Source organism: Lutjanus erythropterus, chromosome 10 (genome assembly GCF_056507025.1).
Source record: "Lutjanus erythropterus isolate fLutEry1 chromosome 10, fLutEry1.hap2, whole genome shotgun sequence".
NCBI classification, from domain to species: domain Eukaryota; kingdom Metazoa; phylum Chordata; class Actinopteri; order Lutjaniformes; family Lutjanidae; genus Lutjanus; species Lutjanus erythropterus.
In genome coordinates, this window is record NC_139326.1 from 26,015,430 (window position 1) to 26,035,966 (window position 20,537).

Sequence of the window (20,537 nt, forward strand, 5' to 3'; positions counted from 1 at the left end):
GACGATCAAAAAAACGTAAATGCTGTTATTCTTCAGAAGCCACTGGATGGTGCTAGTGACCAGCAAAGTCGTACTGGTGATCACAAATGAAATCACATGTGGCCTGATGGCAGATAACACAAATGACATCCTGTGATGATGCTGGGACACAGAAAATATGAAAGAAATATATATATATATATATATACTGTTTATATATATATTTGTAGGCTATATATTTTAGTAAATGAAAATATGATTGATAAAATCTGTATATTGGGTACATTTAGCGGTAATGAATGATCTCAGCTGTATTTAATTCACTATCACATAATACTATGGTACTTTGTATATTACTGTATTTAAAAACACACTTCTAGTTCATCCCTTTTTGCTTCTTGTCCCTTTTCTCTGAGTTGGACCCTGTCCAGAAACAACCCCCAGCAGTCTATCAGAGACACTCCTGGATCCGAGGCTGTGGTTAACCAAAATGTGGCGGCCATGTCTGGACTTCTCCACCAAACAAACCAAACAACTCCTTGATGGCAGAATTACTGCAGAGAGCATGTTAACACTTCATTGTTTCAATGCTTCAAGCAGCTTGTGGTGAACCTCCAATAAGTGCAGAAATGTTTTTGCTGTTTGCTTAAGAAAAAGTTGTTTTCCTGAACAGAAATATATTCAATTAGAAATTAGAAATAAATGCTGGCTTTTTTAAAAACAAACATATTAGTATACTGTACTGTAGTATACTATGCATGAGAATGAATAGCTGACAGTCCACATATTGTCTCATTTATCTGTTTATCATAAGTGCAATCCTAAAATACCTCAAAACAGACAATTTCACAAGTCTGCCACCACAGCAAACACAAAATAAGTTTTTACTTGCATCCATGAGGAGTGTAATCATCTTTGTATCAGCTTCTTTGAGAAAATTAGAAGCACTAGTTCAGAGCAAATGGACAGTGACAGTCAGACAGTCAGCTGCCTTTAGGGCTGTGTATCGGTACGCAATACCTTTCAAGTAGTGTTGAAACTTCTCTAGTCTGATGATCTGCATTCTATCCTTTATGTATCACAAATTAGAAAAAAATGACTGTTTGAATGTTTTTGCTTGCAGTCGATCACCACAAATACCACAGCAGCTACAACCTATACAGTCTGTGGTGTGGTGACATTGAGTGCACTGTATTTTTCGGAGCAGTTCAGCATAATAAATGCAAAAAATGCACTAGGATTATTTTCAGAAATGCTTCCATTCACATGATGAGTATTGAATGAGGTGGGGAAAAAAAAGGTTTCAAATGAAGTACTCTATTCAGGGTGTCCCCAGGGTTAAATCAAATTAAATCAAGTGAAATATGACTTTTTAAGACCTTTTTAATACCACTTAGAATGAAATTTACTGCCAACGTGATGGCCATACCTGCAGAAATAAAGATAGAATGGAAAATCAGTATGGATTTTAAGCCCTACAAAATAATTATTCATAAAGTACTTGAATTTAGTAAAACATTTAATTATCATACCCACATCCATATTGCTTGGAACAGACATTACCAGCTTATAGTTTGGATTCTGCTGCAACTTATGGGTTCTCCTTCGTTACTGAATAATTGTTTTTGAAAAACATATTACTTTAAAAAAAGAATAAACTCAGAAATTGAATATAACAGCAAAGATACTGCATAAAATCAATAATAATAATCTCTCTGGAAACAAATATATAGTCTCTATGATGTTACAGTTTTTATACAAGCCAACGAAAGGGCAAGAAAAAAATTAAGGCCCTTGTTAATGAGATTCAATACTTCTAAGGCCTTTTTTGAGATTTTTAAATTCAACTGTTTTTAAATACTTTTAAGACCCTGCAGGTATCCTGTCTATTGCTGTCAGTAGCAATTTAAAGGTACTGATATTGGTGCTGCTATTGTAATTTTTTAAATGATACCCAGCCCTTGTTGCCCTTGACTTAGTACTTCTAGATTTCATGTGACCTGGATGATTTAACATCTTCATGCGTTTTGGAGGAAAGCCACAAACTCGATCCATAACCAACACAAGTTTAAACGAAAAGGGAAACCCGTCGTCTGGGGGTTGTTCCTGGTCAGGATCCGTGATTGACAGTCACCGTGTAGCAAATTCTGTTAGCAGGAAATGATCCACACATATGGACAGCAGAATACATAGAGCGTTCCCTAGGAAACGATATAAAGACAACAAACTGTACTGGCAAACACGTACAGCCAAGGCTCACAAAGAGAAGAGTGGGATCCCGTCTTCACCTCCCCTCTCTCATTACCTGTTTTCCATCCTGCTCTTACAGATGATCACCTGCGGCTTCTTCCATTATTTTATGTTTACATCCTCCCTCACTCCCTCCCTTCTGTAATCAGTTTAGCTTTTCTCTCTGTTTACTCTTGTCTTACTAAAGAGTCTTGTCTCTAAGTCACTCTCTGTTTTTTTCCTCACTGCACCCTCTCCCACTCTTTTGTAATCAGTTTAGGCTTCTCTCCCTTTATGATTCTGTTCCATTGCTATAGAGGTTTTCAAGGTCAGAACCTCTGTCTTTTTTCTTTGCTTTGCTTCTCTTTGTTCAGTATAAAGTAACAGCGAGAGAACAACTAGTGTTACACTAGACAAGGTCTTTTTTTTTAGGCGTGTGTATGTTTTGTTTGTTCCTGATAGTTTGTGTTTTAGGTCGGGTTATCTCTCCGTCGGTCACAAACGACACTGCAACGTTGCGCAAATAAACACACAAAGATACACACATAGTTCCAGCACAAGCTCGTGCGCTTCTTGTTCTGCCTGTTACCACATCGGCATGATTACCCTGGTATTTAACCGGTGCACAATCACCATGGCGACAAATTTTCGCATCTAATTTGTTCGTTGCCCTCGCTGCAGTATCAACCGTAGAGAATTCATGTATAATCGTCTCCAGAGTTCTGCAATTGTCATGGTAACCGTGTTGCTTCGTCAGTGTTCTGTTGTCATGGAGGCGAAGTTACTGTCATGGCGACCCATCTCTTCCAGCACAGCGGCCAGTTCATTTAGGTCTCCGTCTGGGAAGTGCTGGGCCTCCCAGAGATCCAGGATCACACCCGTCGGACTGGACTTGGTGGCAAAGTAGTTCAGGTACCTGGAAAAAAGACGAAACATATGGTCAATATTTCACAGCAGAAATGTGTTTAAAGATCCACTGGTTATGATCTTTGTTAGGTTAAATGATGATCTTACCTGGTGATTCGTTAAAATAGTTATCAAATAGTAATTATCAGAGTATTTCACTTCTGGTACTTCAGTGGGATCTCTCCAAGAAAAGCACGGTGAGTGACACTGAGCTATACAGGCAATCTTATTAATATAACTTGAAATAAAATGATTTATTAGCGTTTTAGCCCTTGGCTGCATATTGTGGCGCTGACCGTTTCCCCCTCCAGTGGGTGTGGTTTTCTGCGACATGTTGTACTCTGCTTTTATATCAAACAACATCATTATACTAAAGCCACAGGCTGCAAAAACCAATCAAACAGGAGCCAAATCTCAAACACCAGAGAGAATTATCACATTAATACTTGACAATAATTTTTAAAAATCCTTCCGATTTATATCCATTTTAAGCCCATAGGATACAAATGAAAATAGAAAACATTTTACAACATGGTACAAAAAATGTGAAGAACGATAAATTATCTCATTTGGCACGACTGTTCTCTACCTAAAATCTTCTTTAAATGTACTGAAAGGAGCTGATATCTGACAATACAAAAACTACCTATAAGAAACCTCGATTAAGTCCTGAATTCCAGATATCAAACATAATGAGACAAAAGACTAAATGAAATTATTCCTCTTTTAGAAAAGCTCCCTGTATGCATGTTCAGTTCTCTTTTAAATAAGAAAAATAAATTATTTTAGAAATTGCGTTAGTGCACAGAAATGTGCCAACAAGTCCACAGGGAGAGGAGTTTTGATAGTACTAAAGCTGTCGAGAGTCAAGTGCACAATGGTTGCAGAGGAAAAGTCTGATGCTGAGCCATCTGTGACAAAGATCCCAATGCTGCTTTAGTGGAAAAGCCATCAGATTTGAGTCCCATGGGGATAAAAATGAGACTTTCTGTTCCTCTGTAAATCCTGTGATTGTACTGTTGGCACACTCTGGTACTGTTTAAACACACTACACTGCTTCTCTCTAACTGTCTCTGCTCCTGCACTTTCTCCTCTTTTTTAGATATTTTTTCTCACTCGAAAGATCTAATAAGCTATTTTCATTACTTTCGTTCTCACTTTCTGCCCGAGCCTCTATCTGTCTGCAGTATGTGATAAAGGGGATCCTGCTGTTCTCCTTTGTCTGTGTCCCAGCACAAAAGATCAAAACATTAACAGCTATATTATTTGTTTGTCTTTGCACAGCTCTGGTTTCACTGTTATATACATGAGTATGAAAGTTATATGAGGAGAGATGGCTGTGACGGCAGAGCGTGAGTCATACTTTGAAGTCAAACAGACATGACTTGGCAGCTACAGGAGCAAAGAGGATAAAAGGTAGTATTTCCTTGTTAGAACATTTTTTCATGCTCCTTTTGAAGAGTGGCTTTTAGTGGAAAATGTGGAAGCAAACAGCAATTTGGCTCACTGTCCATTTTTCACCAACAAATCAGGAATATTCAGAGCCCACATGAACAAACTACATGATGAGCTGGCTGCCTGTTGGGACAACAAGGTGCACTTGTGCCCAATTATCCTCTCAATATCTGCTTCTGCTCCGGTAGCTTCCGGTAAATGAACCTCCGGACTGAATCATCGCGTCACACATAGATGTGGGGATAGAGATACTAAGGATGCTACCTGTGAGTCAGATGCAAATAGACAATTTATTATTTAGGTACATGGGAGTCCAGCAGTGCTGTATTTTATTCAAACTCTGCAGGGACTGCAGGTTCAAAATAATGAAATGTGCTGAAATTGAGTCACCAGATTCGTTGGGCACTTGAGAGTATAGATGCTGCAAAGGTTCTCAAACTTTTGATGAGCGAGTGCCAGTTTAGGGAGCCAGCATATGGTTAGGTGTCGCACAAGAAAACACATTAATTGTTGTAGGATTTGTGGTTGGTCTCTTTAACAATAAATTGCAGATATTTGCAGATGACCACACCTTCAGAAACTAGGAAAAGACCATATATATCATCATATATATGATGAGTTGGCAATAAAACTATGTCTCTTTGCTATTTGTATCTGTGATTGTATCTTTCAGTCCTAAGGATATCATATAATACAATACAACACATTATAATATAAGAGTAAGAATAAGACTCATTCATATCAGTTGATCTGCACCATCTGATTTGGTCTGCCAGGACTCAAGTCACATCTGAATTCACAGAAGTTTTTCCTCTGTTGCTGAAGAAGTGAGACAGGCCACCTTGATGAGCTGCCATCCTATTTGAGAAGAGTTGTTTTTCTGCCTTAAAAGATGTTCCAAACCAAGCAAAATGCCTCAGGGCAGCATACAGGGAACAAATGATAAACAACAATCAGGCAAAGGGACTGCTGAGGGAAACCAGCCTTCAGCTAACTCAGGTGGATTTACATTTGTTTGAATGTTGATTAATGTACATTGTCCCTTTTCAAAAATAAAATAAAATAATCAAATAAAATGTGTGTGTGTGTGTGTGTGTCACCTGTCAAGGTTGAGTTTGTGGGCCAACATCCTCCAGTCGTTGCCTCTGGTCTGTGGTGCGTCTAGACTGCCACACAGCTTCTGTCTGATGGATAAAGGAATGCGGAAAGCGTTGGGCCCCACTAAGGTTGTGATGTTACTGGCAGGGTCCATCAGGGACGTGTCTATGCACTGGACCTCCTTAAAACACAGAAAAAAACTGGTCAATATTTGATTGATTTGATGCATGATATGGATTTTTTTTCCCAGCTAACATCGATTGCAAATAATTGCCCACTTCTCATGTCCAATACAGATACATGTAATTCATGCACACCTGAGGGTAAGAAAGGCTCAGATGCAGTGAGTAAAGTTGGATGATTAAATATTTCACAGCTCTGACTGAACCAAATCTAACTGACATCCCTATTACAACAAAACCAAGAACAGTTCAGACTCTTGTCAAACATCCTTTTACAGAGCATTTTGTCTAAGAAATACTCTGACATACTGTCAAATCATACATGTCAATGTATTACTCACTACAAATCAAAGGCTTTTATAGAACTGAAAGCCTGTGAAAGTTTCACCTGAAGACTAAGCAGCCATTCCTTCTTCTCTGTGTTTACTGGCAGATCGCAAACCAGCTTTAAAGGTACATACCGTCACCTAGTGTATTGGAGTGTGCAAAGGCTACTTGTTAAGTCAATGAAAGCAATATGGTTTTGTATTATCAGCTTTGCTTATTAGCTATAATTTAATTATCATAATAACATAAACTGCCAGCCCAGGGGATGTTTATGGACCGCCCTCCCTCTGACATAATATGATGTCCAAAACATAATAACATCTTTTATTGAATTATTGAACTACCATTCAGCTAAATATAATTGAAATAAAAACACAAATATATTAAAAACAATATTTCTTGAGTGGCAAACACAGTGGCAGAGCAGATTAGCAAATAATCAAATGACACTTATGATAAGTAACATGACAAAGCCACAGTTTTCACTGCGTAGTCTGTGGCATTTGACAAAAGCACAGACAAAACGACAATACAGAGCAAACCATCTTCACCAGGGGCATCAATGACCAGTTCAAAGTGACAGAAGAGTCGCTGAGTTTGTGTAAAATGCATGGCCAACTAATGTATATGTCTGCCCTTTTTCTAAAGTATGATGAAAATAAGGTAGTGATGGAGAAATAAAAGTACATTTTAAGATCAGTTGCCTCAACCCAGTTTGAGTTACACAGTGTGTATTGGCTGATAATATGTCATGCATCCCTAGTTAAATTTATGGACAAATTAAGCCAAGGCACAATAAAATGTCTGCAGTAAAGACGGAGGAGAAAAGGGATGGATCTGGGAACAATATATTAGTAAGGCTTAAAAGTAAAATGGTAACCATAATGTGCATCCATGTGGCAACATTAGCAAAGTGAAACCCATCATATTTCTACCTCAGATGTATCACTATCTTGGTCCTTCTGGCAAACACTCTGCTCATCTCTCTGCTGCCTGCCTCGGTGTGACCAATTACTGATATGTCTCCTAATTAATACAAGAGTGAAACAAACACAAAGATCTGCTTCCAAGCTCTCCGTCTCTCTCCTCTCGCTGTCGATCTCTGTCTCTTTCTAAACCTTCATCCCATTAATCTGCCACTCCTGGGCTGAAAGGAGGCAGCAGTCTAATGAATGTGGCTTGGCAGAGGGAAACAACAACTGCCACTGTTGATGTGAATGATTACTATTTACTGCGTCTACTTAGCCCCAATTTACAACAGAAAGCTCTCTGCTGCTGGAGATTGAATGATTGATGCAAAGGGACATCTCTGTTTCTCTGTTGAAATACTAAATGCTTCAAACCTGCTTTGCTTCCCATTGTTCAGGACACTACGGGCTGGTAGGGGGTCTACAGCATTTTATTTAATGCATACACAAAGAGACTCAGTGAATATAGCTTTAGCTGTTCGGCTCTAATTACCATACTTGCCAAACATCCCATGCGATCATAGTAATTATTTTTGTAGGAGTAGGTGTGGCCTATTTAGAACGGATTACAACTGATCTCTTGACAAAATATTTAATGTTGTGAAAGAAAAAAAACTGTTAGTACCCAAAAAGAAGTGCTAATTTACTGTGTGCTTGTTACCCCCCTTAAAGGCTGATTGTTTTGTTTTTGTTTGGCAGAAGGCATAATGAAATGGGACGAGCAGGAGAAATGCAGGATGGGACATTTCAGTGCGTGTATTTCTGTACCGCTGACAGTTTAATAACTATGAGAAAAGAAAACACCACGGCGAATCATCACAACTCCTTTAACTCTTCACTTACAGACGGTGAATGAGAATGAACTGATAAATGACTGTCTGTTCACAAAGTTGTCTGACCCCATTAAACTCGATGATGGGAAATGTACCTGGTAATCACAGTTATAGGCGATATTTGAATTCAGTACCGGCTGGTTTTCAGGTCAAAAGTCTGAAAGGCTAATTATTTCCATTTATAAACAGCACTGTCAGCTTTGGGTTGGAGGAAGATGTGCACCCTTGTGCCCTACTGCGGATATTAGCTAATATTAGCTCATTGCAGATACTGTTAATCAAAGACAAAACTGCAGGACAGGACTGTGGAATACTATGCTTGGTAAAGTTTAGGCTCTGTGTCTAAAGTTTTTCAACCAGAGGGCAAGTTTATCTCTCAAGTGTAACAATTCTTCTCACAATTTTTCAAGAAAATGACAACGAAATTCATTAATACCATCATTACAAAAAATATTTATGCTTGATCTTTATATAATAAAAATGCATATGGCCAGTGTAACATCTATCAACCAGTATTTACCCAAACATCTGCAAAAAATGTGAAAGCCCTCTCAAGAGCCAGTTTTTGGTTTATCTGTTCTAGGCTTCATGGCAGAACGAGGACCTGGACCCTCTGTAGATATCAATGGCTCCTTCTAAGGTAATAAAAAACACACTGATTCTTATTTTGGTCAGGTATTACACTAATTGAACTAATTATACACTTATGAATGTTATATTACATTTCTCCATATTGTGTCAATAGTTCCTGATAAAAATTACACATTGGACCTTCAGTGACAGCAATGGGCTCAAAAATCTAGCATCTGTCTGGTTATAGTGCATAAATATTACTGGACAGGATTAGATAAAGTGGTGCCATGAGGGCTGAGATAAGTGGAAAAAGAAAAAAGATGTCAAGGTAGAGCTTTTATTTGGAGAGTAAGAAATGCTTGGAGGTGAAGATTTGAAGAAAAATGACTATCCTTTAATCACTTTAGTGTTAATATTTTCTGTGCATTAGGATCAGGATATATCAGTTCTGTTAACTAGAAATATCTTCAAACTGTTATACAACTGTGACGAGCAGCAACTCAAACTCTACTGGATACATTTCATTCTTATTTTGCTCAGTGACCAATGCTTGAGGAATAAAAAACAAATGTGTAACTCTCACTGCTGCTGCAACTGTCCATCTATATGCAGCAAAAAAAAAGATTATATGCCTCTTTGTCAACTTATCTGGTTAAACAAGGGTTAAAACTTAAATAAAAATAATCAAATAAAAAAATGCAATGCTATCACCCATGAACACCACGGGAGAATTCAAAGCTGTGACATTCCAAAAGAACTGTCTGACCTTCGACCAAAACTGTTCACACACACACATTCAGTGACTTTGTGGTTACATGGCCCAGAAAAATCAAAGACGAGTTATTCTACTCGTGTTATGTGACCTCTCGACCCGGCATGAATGATTGAACAGAGTCACAGAACCATAGCAGGAACCCAGACTGTCTGACAGATAAAGAAAAACTTAGTGACTTTAGGACCTTTAGTCCGAGAATGTACGACTTAGTGGAGGGAACCTCTCCCCCCTCTCTCTCTTTTTCTCTGTGTGACCGTGTTCATCCCTTTTTAGTTTGGATTGTTTTATCCCTCAGTATCTTGCCCTCGGTTAGTGTGAGTTAAAGTTGCCCTCTGCGGTTTTCTCATCCAATAACCAGTAAACAGCATGTCAGCTTTGCTGCATGCATGTGGATTTCTGCTAACTTACCTCCTCCAGTGTGTTGCTGAGCTGAAAGATTTGTCCCTCTCCTTCCACCTGTCGCACACACAGCTTGCAGCTGATCTCTGTGGTGGCCGGGCTCAGTCTCTCCAGGGTGAAGGTGCAGTGAAGAGTTCTCTGACTGCCACTCCACACCTGGTAGAATGGGATCTCCTAGAAAAACCACAAATAATATGCATGTTTTCAGACAGGTAACCTGACAAGTTAAAATATCTTCCAACTCTGGCTGTTGCAATAACTGCAATATTGAAAAACTGCGCTATTGATAAGTCAGCTGCAGGAGACGGCTAGCAAACACAACACTTGCTATGCTCACTTTTTCCCTTTTTTCTAATGAGGCTGAGCCCTTCCTGTTTTACATGTTAGTACATGTTAATCATATCACATAAACCAATGCTTCAAAAAATTCAACATGTTGCCCAGCAGGTTGGGGCAATGGTGGAATAATGTGCTACTACGGGACAGTCAAAAGAAACTGTGTGAACTTAAAGTTCATTTAAGGCCAATTAAATACTGAGAGTAGCAGGTCGGAAGCCGGTAACCATTTTTTAATGTTGCTTTTTTGTGAAAGGTTATACTGCAGCTCGGCTACCGTTAGCTTTGTCATTATGTGGAGACCCAATCTGCTCTGTGCACATTCCCTGAAGGTAACAATATAGCTGTGTGTGAAAAAGAAAAACTGCAGGGCTTAATTTATTTGGCAGCTTTGTTTAACTATGACTAGCAAACAGCAGCTAGCTTGTGCTTGCTAGGTTGCCTGTAACTTAGCATTGCTGCATCAAATTACTTAATTTATAATTAATAATGTAATCTGCAAAATCAAACAAACAACAAAGGCACAAATACTGCATACTGAGCTACCAAGACAACCCAAATGACCACATGAGAAATTTCTTCCCTGTAATAGTAACCGTGGCTATGATCCTGATAAGGTATGAATGGCTACACACTTCAAATCGTGGAATTTGTTGCTAATGCTTTAACTCTTGTAGATGCTTGAGGTGCTTGGTGAGTTTTGTCCTTTTTTGTGTAACTTTTATTATTTGTGGGAATTCATCAACGTGAAAAATTTTGTAAAGTATTTTACTCTGGATCAAAGCTTAACGTACAGAACGATGACCAACACTAAGCCATGCTGCTGGTGTGGTAAAATTTCCCACAAAACCTTACCATAATTTATCGTTTTGGGGGCTGAATAGAAGTAGTACTATATCACAGGGCTGAGCAATATGACTTATAAATAATATCTCTATAGTTTTGGTAAAATCAAATATCACAATATTTTTGACCAAATACCTAAATATCGATATTTTGACAATATTGCAGGGAAGGCTGTTGGCTTCTTTCACAAAATATTAACACAATGAGATTTTTGATACATAATTATGGGGATATAATAACTTAATGGGTAAAGGCAAATAATAAAACAGACTAGTAATTTCAGAAAATTACATGAATTAAGTGTAATGCAGATTTAAAAGCAGGAAAAAACAACACATATGCACAATATAATAATATCCAAAATCTAAGATAACAACTAGTCTAATATCACAATATCAATATATTATCAATATATTATCAATATATTGCCTGGCCCTATAGTATATTGTTGTGGGTACCTTGTGAAATGTGTATGTATCCCACTCACCTGATACTTTGCGATGAGTTTGCTCTTCCAGTGTGTGTGTGGCACGTCATGGATTGACAGTCTCAGATTGTGTGTGCTGTCTTTAAAGTTCAGAGTCTTTGGCTCATCCAGAAGCTTCCCTCCCATCTGGGTCTCCATCTGAAGAACCTCCTACATAAAAAACACACCCAAAAAAAAACACCAATAACTACTTCAAAACTTCCTCCTCAAGTTTACTTCTACTTAATCTTGCTCACTGAACCATTTATTTATTCATACAGCATTAGAGACTGGAGAAAGCCTTTAATTTATCTTGCATTATTACTGCAAACAATGCTGTCTTTGGATGTTGCCTTGAAGTACACACACAGCACCATGAAACACTTGAAACACATGAAAGTTTTCATTAAGATATCATCACAAATCTCTGTGGCTGTATTCCCTGGATTTTAGCAAAGCTTGGTTCTGCTAACTGCACTGAGCGGAAGAGAGACATTAAGATGCTCAATAAAAACCTTGATTAATAATGCACCAGCAGTCAAAGTACTGCTGTTTTGAGATATGGGAAATGAAGCGTATCTTTAATGTAAGATAGTAAAATTAAATTACTTCTATTGACTTTAGAAGATGACCTCAATACATCATATTACTTGTGAAAATAATACTCAGAGAAGTAAACTATATTCTGATTTCCTCAGACTCCCCCAGTCCATTTGTGTCTCTTCCATTACCCATTCTCCTTTTGCTGGCATGTCGAGACAACAAATACTACTTTTCCTTGTACTCTCTGTAGTTTTAAGGATAACTGTAACTACCAGCTCATGCAAACCTGATTCGAAAAGCTAATGTACTGCACTTAAAGGGATACTTCAGGTTATTTGATGTGGGGTTGTATGAGTTTATTACTGATATGCAGTGTATTAAACAGTCTGCACGCCCCCAGTTTGGAGAAGCAGAGAGGAGTACCATCATGGAAGCTAAGCAATGAACTGTTGTGGACAGGGTCAGCAAAATGAGTTAGTTCAGCAACTTATAAAGGTCAGCCTAAGAAAATCAATATCAGTCTAAGTTTATGCTATATTTAGAATATTTCTACTACCTTACTTTGCCATTAGAAAGCGTTAATGTATTAACCATCAGTCATTTTAACTCGCAGATCTCAGGATCTTACTACTGCCTCATTTTCTTGGCCTGTATGATGGGCATTTCCCATTGGAAAAAGCTGTCTGATGTCAAGGTCAAGCCATGAAAATGGCTTAAATCGGTACTAGCTGGTACTCCTCTCTGCTTCTCCAAAACGAGAGCATGTCAACCTTGTACAACCCTACATCCAATAACCTGAACTATCCCCTTAAGATGGTTTTTGTTTAGTTAAATATCTTAAATTTCATCAAAAAAAGAGGGGAAAAAATAATATTAAACTGATGCTGTCCATTTGATGTCTTTGTCCATTTTGTGGACCAAACAAAACAGCACATTTTACTTTGGTGTGCTGCAGTTAATAATAATACACTGCACACACGGTCCTGTGGGGATTTTTGTTCATGCTTTTCAAATTGACTTCTGTATACCAACTAAGCCCACACCAAGAGATTACAAAGAGAGTATCTGTGCCCCACAGACACAGACTGGCACGCATAATGGTAAACACACACATATTGATAACATCAGTGTATTTACAGGCTCTTGAACTACACACACACAAACACACGCATGGGCACACACGGACGTGAGCACACACGCACACACACACTTATTTTCTGATGGAAGAATAAGTTATAAGTATGACTTCTGTTGCCTCCTACAACCTTTTCAAAATAATCAATTCCTCCTTCCCATCATCTTCCTACGCGGCAGCTCTACTGTAGATATACAGCAGAGACTTCCCCTTTGAAACGCCGACCGATCAATTATACTACACAGAGTCTCCATCATTAAAAAGTCCACCTCTGAACTTTGTTTTCAAGCCACAATTGCTTGTTTGAAATGGTAAAACTGGGTGTGTGTCGATGTTTGTGAGCGTGTGCGCAGCAGTGTGCCACACTGACACTTGACTTATCATTGCATGCATAAATTACCAATGTTAATCTCCCGTATCAGATGGTCCCTCCAGTGCTTTGAATTTGTTTAAATTCTAAAGCATCGTTATTTTGACATTGCTTGACCCTGTTTTGTTTACTGCTTCTTATTCTCATTTCCACAAGACTAGAGGTGAAAAAACACTTCCATTTATGACTCTAGACAATCACTTCTGTTCAAGCTATCATATATTTTATTTCAAATGCAAATTACCAGGAAACAGTTTAAGCATGGGTGGTCCAAGAGAGAACAGAGTCCCTCACAGGACTGAACACAACAAAGCACTCAGCCTCAAATATCACGTACCTCTTCTTTACCTTTACTATTATTCAAGACAAAACTCGGAAGTATGTATACTGTAGATCAGTGATACTCAACTTGCAGCCCAGGGGCTAAATCTGCCCTCTGATATGGTGCTAAGTGGCCCTCCAATCATTTTCTAACTCACAATGAAAATAATCAGATTTTTGTTTCTTCATACCTTAGTAAATGTTCAATAATTTCCCTTCGCTCTTACTTGGGAAACTGCATGCTAATATGCAGTCTACAGCATTAAATAGCTTAAATTTTCTATTTATTCTGTTCAATGGGACCAGTTTCTGCTTTTATGTTTATAAATTCAGCATTTGAGTGATTGCATGATGGAAGAGGTCCCAGACAGCTATATATCTAGTGCTGTATAAACTCTTAGACATTTACAACTATGCTGTAATTCAAAATGCAGTGCAAGTGCAAATGCAGTTGCAGCTATTAAATGCAGAAATAAACGTTTTTTTTTTTTTTCTGTAGTGTATCAAGTTAATTTATTTATTAAGTTAAATTAATAAATCAGTTAATTAGAAACTGACGAATTTCAAAGAAAGATGAGTTATGTGCCTTTTTTTCATTTTGTGTGATAAATGTTATTAGTGTTTGTTTATTAAATGCCCCCGTCCTCCTATCATTTTGCAAAAGTGACCCCCAGACAAAATAAGTTGAGCATTCCAGCATATATACATTATATATTAAAAATCAACATAGACGTTATTTCAAATGACTTAAAAACAACTAAACAAAAGAATCATTGGATTTGATTGCTTTTGTTTCAATACTTTACCTTGAGTGCGTCCTGTGTGTCGTCCAGACAATACACCCTGATGTGATAGTCCAAAGTTGTGCAGGAGACGGGTCCAAACACAGCCAGTTTGAGCCTCTTGGCGGCTGCCTTGCAGATTGACTGGCCCACCAGGCAGTAAGTCCCCAGTGTCTCTGTTAGGATGTGACATGCCTCCGAGTCCATCTGCACGTAGCAGGGGGTGGTGAAGTTTTCCTCTCCCACTACCACCACATCCTGTACGAGACAGACGCACACACAAAGTCACACACAGTTTTAGACTTTCACAGTGTCATGCTGGTGGATCTATGACAGGTGGCTGAGACTGGTATAAGTTCTCAAAGTACTGTATTAGAATCCAATTTTACTCATCTCAACTGAAAAGAGGGCTAGGGCTTCAAAAACAGGTCTTTATTTCCAATTTCTGTGGTATCATAAGTGTATATCATCATGTATTAGTAAATAGCCTGCCTGTCTTTTGATCTGCTCCTGCTGACAAAAAGCAAACTCAACATTTCCTTAATTAGTTACACATTAAAACCCCATTCAGGGGGTTCAGGGGCATAATTTCTTTAATTTTCTTGAAGGCTTTTATTGAGAAACACCCTCTTAACGAAAGAAACAGCGTGTGACAACAGTATTACTGTTTAAAGCCACTTGAAGGAGTTTTTAACAGGTAATAAAACCGTCCCAATTTAATAGTGATCCATATGACCTACGTATGTCAACGGGACCATCCGTGAGAAAATTGCCTATTTCTACATAGGTGTTCTTAATGCCTGAAAACAGTTGTGTTCAGTGCTCAAGGAATTTGATGATAAATGCCACTGACCCAAACACCTAATTTTGAACCGCTTTAAGCATTTCCACAAAAATAAATTGGTACAGAACCAGAAAAGTTGGTTCCCAGTTGGAACCAAACAAACAGCAGTTTTCCCCTGGGAACAAAAGTGGCCATGTCATATTCTAAAGGTTGGTGTGAATTGTGCTACGTCTTCTGTCGATGACATCCTTAATTAGAATAGTTTCATTCAAAACTGGTGGAAATCTCCGGTTCACTAGATAGCACCAAGTTTCTAAGGATCCTGAACTGAACTGGTTCAAGAATCAGTGCTAATTTGGTGGGAAAGGACCTTATGAGACTAAACACAAATCCTATGACAAGTTTGTGGGTTTTTCTGTGCGGCCCTTAAATATTTGCCAGCTCCCAGTCGTCGAAACTTCGAGAACCCCTAGGCTATCCAAACTGTGAAAATGCAGATTACTCTACATTTACACAATGAGTCATAGTTCAGGCGTTTCTGTTTTTTCTTCCCTTTATTTGGAAACCACTTTTATTTGTTGATACATACTGCTTTTACTGAGACCTGGGCATTATTTGAATACCGGCTTTATTTGAGAATTTGCAGGCATTAAGCCACATACTGTCTGTTCACATAACACAACTGCATTTGGAGCCATTTCCGCTAATGCAAACAACCCCTGAATAAGCAGGCTGTGGTTTGTAACTGATGCATTCCTCTCTCGCTACATACAGGTCCTTTTCAACGTGATGCCAGTGATGATGTGTGTAAAGCTGTGCTAACTGTATAGAAATCACGCTGAGCTTTAATCATTGTGTATGTTGATGTTTCATTCACCACACTGCGGATTTCTTTTGTTCGTGTCGAGACACTGAATTGAAATGTAAATGCATGTCTGGTTGTACATGTGATTTCTGAAAGTAAATCAAGGTGTCCATTAGGAGAATGATAACACTTGTTCAGAGCTGTCGCCTGTGAAGTGTGTCCAATCCCACTGTGATTATCTGCTGGCTGTTGCTCATATCGTTTCTACAGCTCTCTGTCGCAGACTGAGTTATGGTAAATCCATATGGGTTGAGTGAGGATGCATAGGATCGCTGTGTCCTTTTCATATAAGGACCGAATCTTCAATTAGTCGTGCACGAAGCCGTGTTCGTGTGTGCGTGACTGTGAGTAAGCGCGTGTGCGTGTCTGCTGCACATGCACATGTGTGATACAAATATTGAGCTTTGAATCACAGTTCATGTGGAGTTGTGTTCCTGCAGATGAGCGAGGCAAATCAATACAAAGAGGTAGGAAAGCAATATGGTATGAATCTGTTATTACTGGTAATCACAACCGTGGCTGCTCCCCCCTGATGTGAGGGGAATTCAATTACCTCCCTCTCCCTGTTTTGGGGAAAACTTTCTGATGGGAAATGGATGTTCTACTGCAATAAGAGAAAAACAAATCGACTTCCTGATGAAATTCCACTTTTCATTTTTCTCGTCTTTACCCACTCTGCACCCAACCCCTTCTGTGTGTCTATCTCACACACACACAGACACACACAGAATCTTATGCATGGCTAATTGTGCAGAGACATTGTGTTGAGCTGTGATAAGCAACAGAAGACAGCATACGGGGGCCTTGTAGACACAGTGATGCTGCAAGACAGCCTTATCACCCACACCCACACACAAGGATACACACATGCACACGCGCAGACACGCAGAGACAGACGTACACACATACACACACAGTCACACACACAAAAGAAGCAGATTGCTGAGGTAGAGACTTCATGCTGAGAAACACGGGAGGAGGGAGAGAGAAGGATAGAAAAAAAGGAAGGATAGAAACATAAGAAGAAAGATGAGAGAAGAGGAGGACGGCAGGAGCATAACAAATTGCTTCTGATAGGAGTCTTCAACCCCCTGCTTGTCTACTGGCCTGTAGGCACTTTATGTTTACTGAATATTCTCTCCTTTTCTTTCTTTTCCTCCCTCACTGCATGTGTGAATGCATACATGCTATTCTTATGTGGAAAGATCATAATGTATGTGTGCACACATATATATATATGTACTGTGTCATGACTGTATTAATACTTTGGCAGTGACTGTGTGCAGGTGATTGTTTAGGTGCTGTATGTGGACATGTTAGTATCAAAGTGCATCTATAAATGTATATTCATCACTATTTGTTGGCAATAGAGTGGAGCTTTTCTTTCTGGAGGTTGAAACAGTGGAATTCAAAAGTTGCACATTTGCACTAGCAGCCAGTTTGACCTTTAAATTCCAAACACTATAATCTTTCATGTAAACATCTGATTAAAATGTGAGACCATAGTGAGACCTGCTGATTATGACATAAATACTCGATTTTTCAGGATCTGGGTGCCAAAGGATTCAATGCAGGTATTGTTTGACTAGAGAAGTTTCAATACTACTTGGTACTGAATTATTTCAATCGATACCTTAAAGGCATTGAGTATTGATCCTCAGCCCTGCATTCCATTGCATGTAGTAAAATGTAATGATTATATATATTCACAGCAGTATTTCTCTGTAGGGTAGGGTTACTCAGAACGAGAAACGATTAAATGTATTTTATGAAATTATAAAACATTGTATTTTAACATTCAGAACAAATTTCCTACTAAAAGTGTAATAGAAAATAATCATAGCCTACGGCGGGGTTCTCAGCCTTTTGTAGCTTGAGGCCCAATTCTGAGTGTTAAAAAAATTCTGGGTACCGCCTTCCCACATAAATGAGAAAAAACATAGCATGATCAAATAAAGGAGAAATCCTGAACTACTATGAATACAAATTTAATGTTTTCAGGGTCAGACTGTCTCACCACATGCTTTGGAAATTTTACTGGCACGGCTGTGTCTCCAACATGACTTTTTACCTTCAACAACCGATCCATTTTATGTCACTGCATCTGTTAGTAAGCTAACAGTGGCAAAACACATTTGTGTCTAGCTGATGATGTGTTGTGACTGGTGTGACGATATTCAAACATAAATGAAATTATCCACTTTAATTTTATGTTTTTTACTTATGTGAATTCATGTGTAGATTTAAATATAAAAATAGCTAGCTTCGTGAATTACCTTTTTTTTGTTACATTTTAATCTCACTATTTAATGTTAGCATTATCTCCGTAGCCCGCTAGATTGCTCTGTGAGGCCCATCAGTGGCGCATGGCACTGTTTGAGAATGGCTGCCTATGGGGAAAAAGGCTGTAAACAGGCTGATCTATCACATAATAGCATCTAGAAGCATAAAACATAATGTAATATGTATAATAATATAATATTTCCAGCAGATGTCAGTGGGCTTTGATCTGCATATATCTTTTCCAAACCCGGCACTGCCTCCATTTTGGTGTATGCAGCTGTGGTGGTTGCCTCTGCTGCCATTTGTTATCTTTGTCATTGTTTGTATTTAAATTGTGGAAAAAAAATAAAACCAAAGAAAGTTGGGACATTGTCAATTGTAGGAACAAAGAGGGTCAAAAATTGGGTCAAAATTTAAGAGCTTTAACACAAAAATCCAGTGAGTAACAGGTGCAGACACAAAGACTGTTACAACCTTCCCCAGTCTCCCCGACTTTATGCTCCTCAGATTCTTCAGTTACATCATTTTGAACCAACTATTTATATTTTCATGTAGACAAATAAATTGATCTTGAGACTGCTTGTGAAATTTCTTTGACAGAGACAATGATAGTTGCTAAGCAACCAAGATGCATCCCCTGCCTGGCAAAAAAGTAACAACATAACTGCGGCAATTTCTGTGCATTCAGTACGACTGTGAATGACTGAAATCTGTAAATGTGATCACCTTTTCTTTAAATTTGTATTAAAACCATTTAAAATGAGAATACAGACACTTGTAGAAAAAGGTCAGGTACCAGCAACACTATACGTTTTAATTCAACAAAGAAAATGGTGAAACTGAGGTCTTGCCTGTTCTAGTGTTAAAATCAGCACACACAAACACAGGGGTTGAACACTCACCTCCCACTCTCCCATGGCCAGTTGGTTCTTCAGCTGAATGAGCCAGTCTTCCTGGACGTTGTCAGCGCAGTGGTGGATGGTGAGGATCACTGGTCTGGTCAGCAGGGCTCCTGGAGGTCCACAGCTCACCACTGGGCTCAGCACCGTCTGGATGTCCTCTACCGGGGGTCTGGAAAAGACAGATAACACTGAGGTGAAATGATTCCTTAGAAAGGAGCGACAGGAGGGCTGCACTGTTGGCTTCCAGTCAGTGAGCATCACCTGCAGGAAGCTGTATTGATTTCACTTCTGCTCTGTGTTATTTTGTCATCATGTTCATATATGAATAACTCAGCTGGCATAATAAAGAAGGCAGGTGGACAGTTCGGTCGGACTAAGACGGACCGGCTTAGTGCAGATGAGAAAATCAGAGAACAAAACAGATCAGAGCAGAGCAGCACAAATTCAATCAGAGGATGATTAGTGGAGTCAGCAGGGCTTCAGCCGGGGCCTCAGCTGGAGTCAGTAGCTCACAGCTCATGGGCAGAAAATAAATGACTACTGGTCACAGACTCTCCTGCTTTTTACAGTAAATTCAAGTATTGGAACCTCAAGCACTTTCTAACTAATGTACAGTATGTTACAGCGCCAGAATACCAAAGCCTCATATACTGTGAATAAATGTGAGATTATACATATCGATCCAATCCATCAGCATTTATTATTTATCAACCTTCTTTCATTATTAAATTGAAAGATAAAACCACATTCTTAAACAATAATTAAATATGAAAATACATTCGAAAATGTCTTTGTTCTCTTGTGTAATCCATTATCTGCTCATTTTCTTCCCTCGTGTAGCTGAAGATATTTATCGACTGGGAAAGAGGCCATATGGATAGGAGGAGATGGAGCAAAATTTTAAGAGTGATCTTTTTTTCCAGCCCACCTTGTGTCAGGGGGGCACTAATCCTTAGCAGTTTTATCGATTCAGCTGCTGGAGCTCATTATTGACTCATGAAAGGTTCACATGGTAGGAGAAGATAAAAACAGTATGACTCAAACTGTAACAGCACCCTTTGACTTATCTAATGCAGGGGTTAACGAATTACAGCACAGCGGTATTTTATATAAATCTTTTATTACAAGAAAATAGATGTTTTAAGTTGTGTGTGCAGGCAAACGGACACCTGAGAGTTGG

The 20,537-nt window shown here is 38.7% G+C and overlaps 1 protein-coding gene across 2 annotated transcripts in view; it reads right to left on the reverse strand.

Moving 5' to 3' along the window:
* Positions 1 to 1,763: 1,763 nt before the first annotated feature.
* unc5ca (unc-5 netrin receptor Ca) overlaps positions 1,764 to 20,537 on the reverse strand; it is a 258,799-nt gene continuing 240,025 nt past the window's right edge. For both annotated transcript variants that reach the window (XM_084728798.1, XM_084728797.1), the window contains 6 exons: positions 19,358 to 19,526; positions 14,548 to 14,781; positions 11,394 to 11,543; positions 9,734 to 9,898; positions 5,670 to 5,848; positions 1,764 to 3,124 (listed from right to left, as the gene is read on the reverse strand). In XM_084728798.1, the coding sequence (XP_084584924.1) occupies positions 2,962 to 3,124; positions 5,670 to 5,848; positions 9,734 to 9,898; positions 11,394 to 11,543; positions 14,548 to 14,781; positions 19,358 to 19,526 (1,060 nt within the window). In that variant the 3' untranslated portion in view covers positions 1,764 to 2,961. The remainder of the gene's footprint in view (positions 3,125 to 5,669; positions 5,849 to 9,733; positions 9,899 to 11,393; positions 11,544 to 14,547; positions 14,782 to 19,357; positions 19,527 to 20,537) is intronic.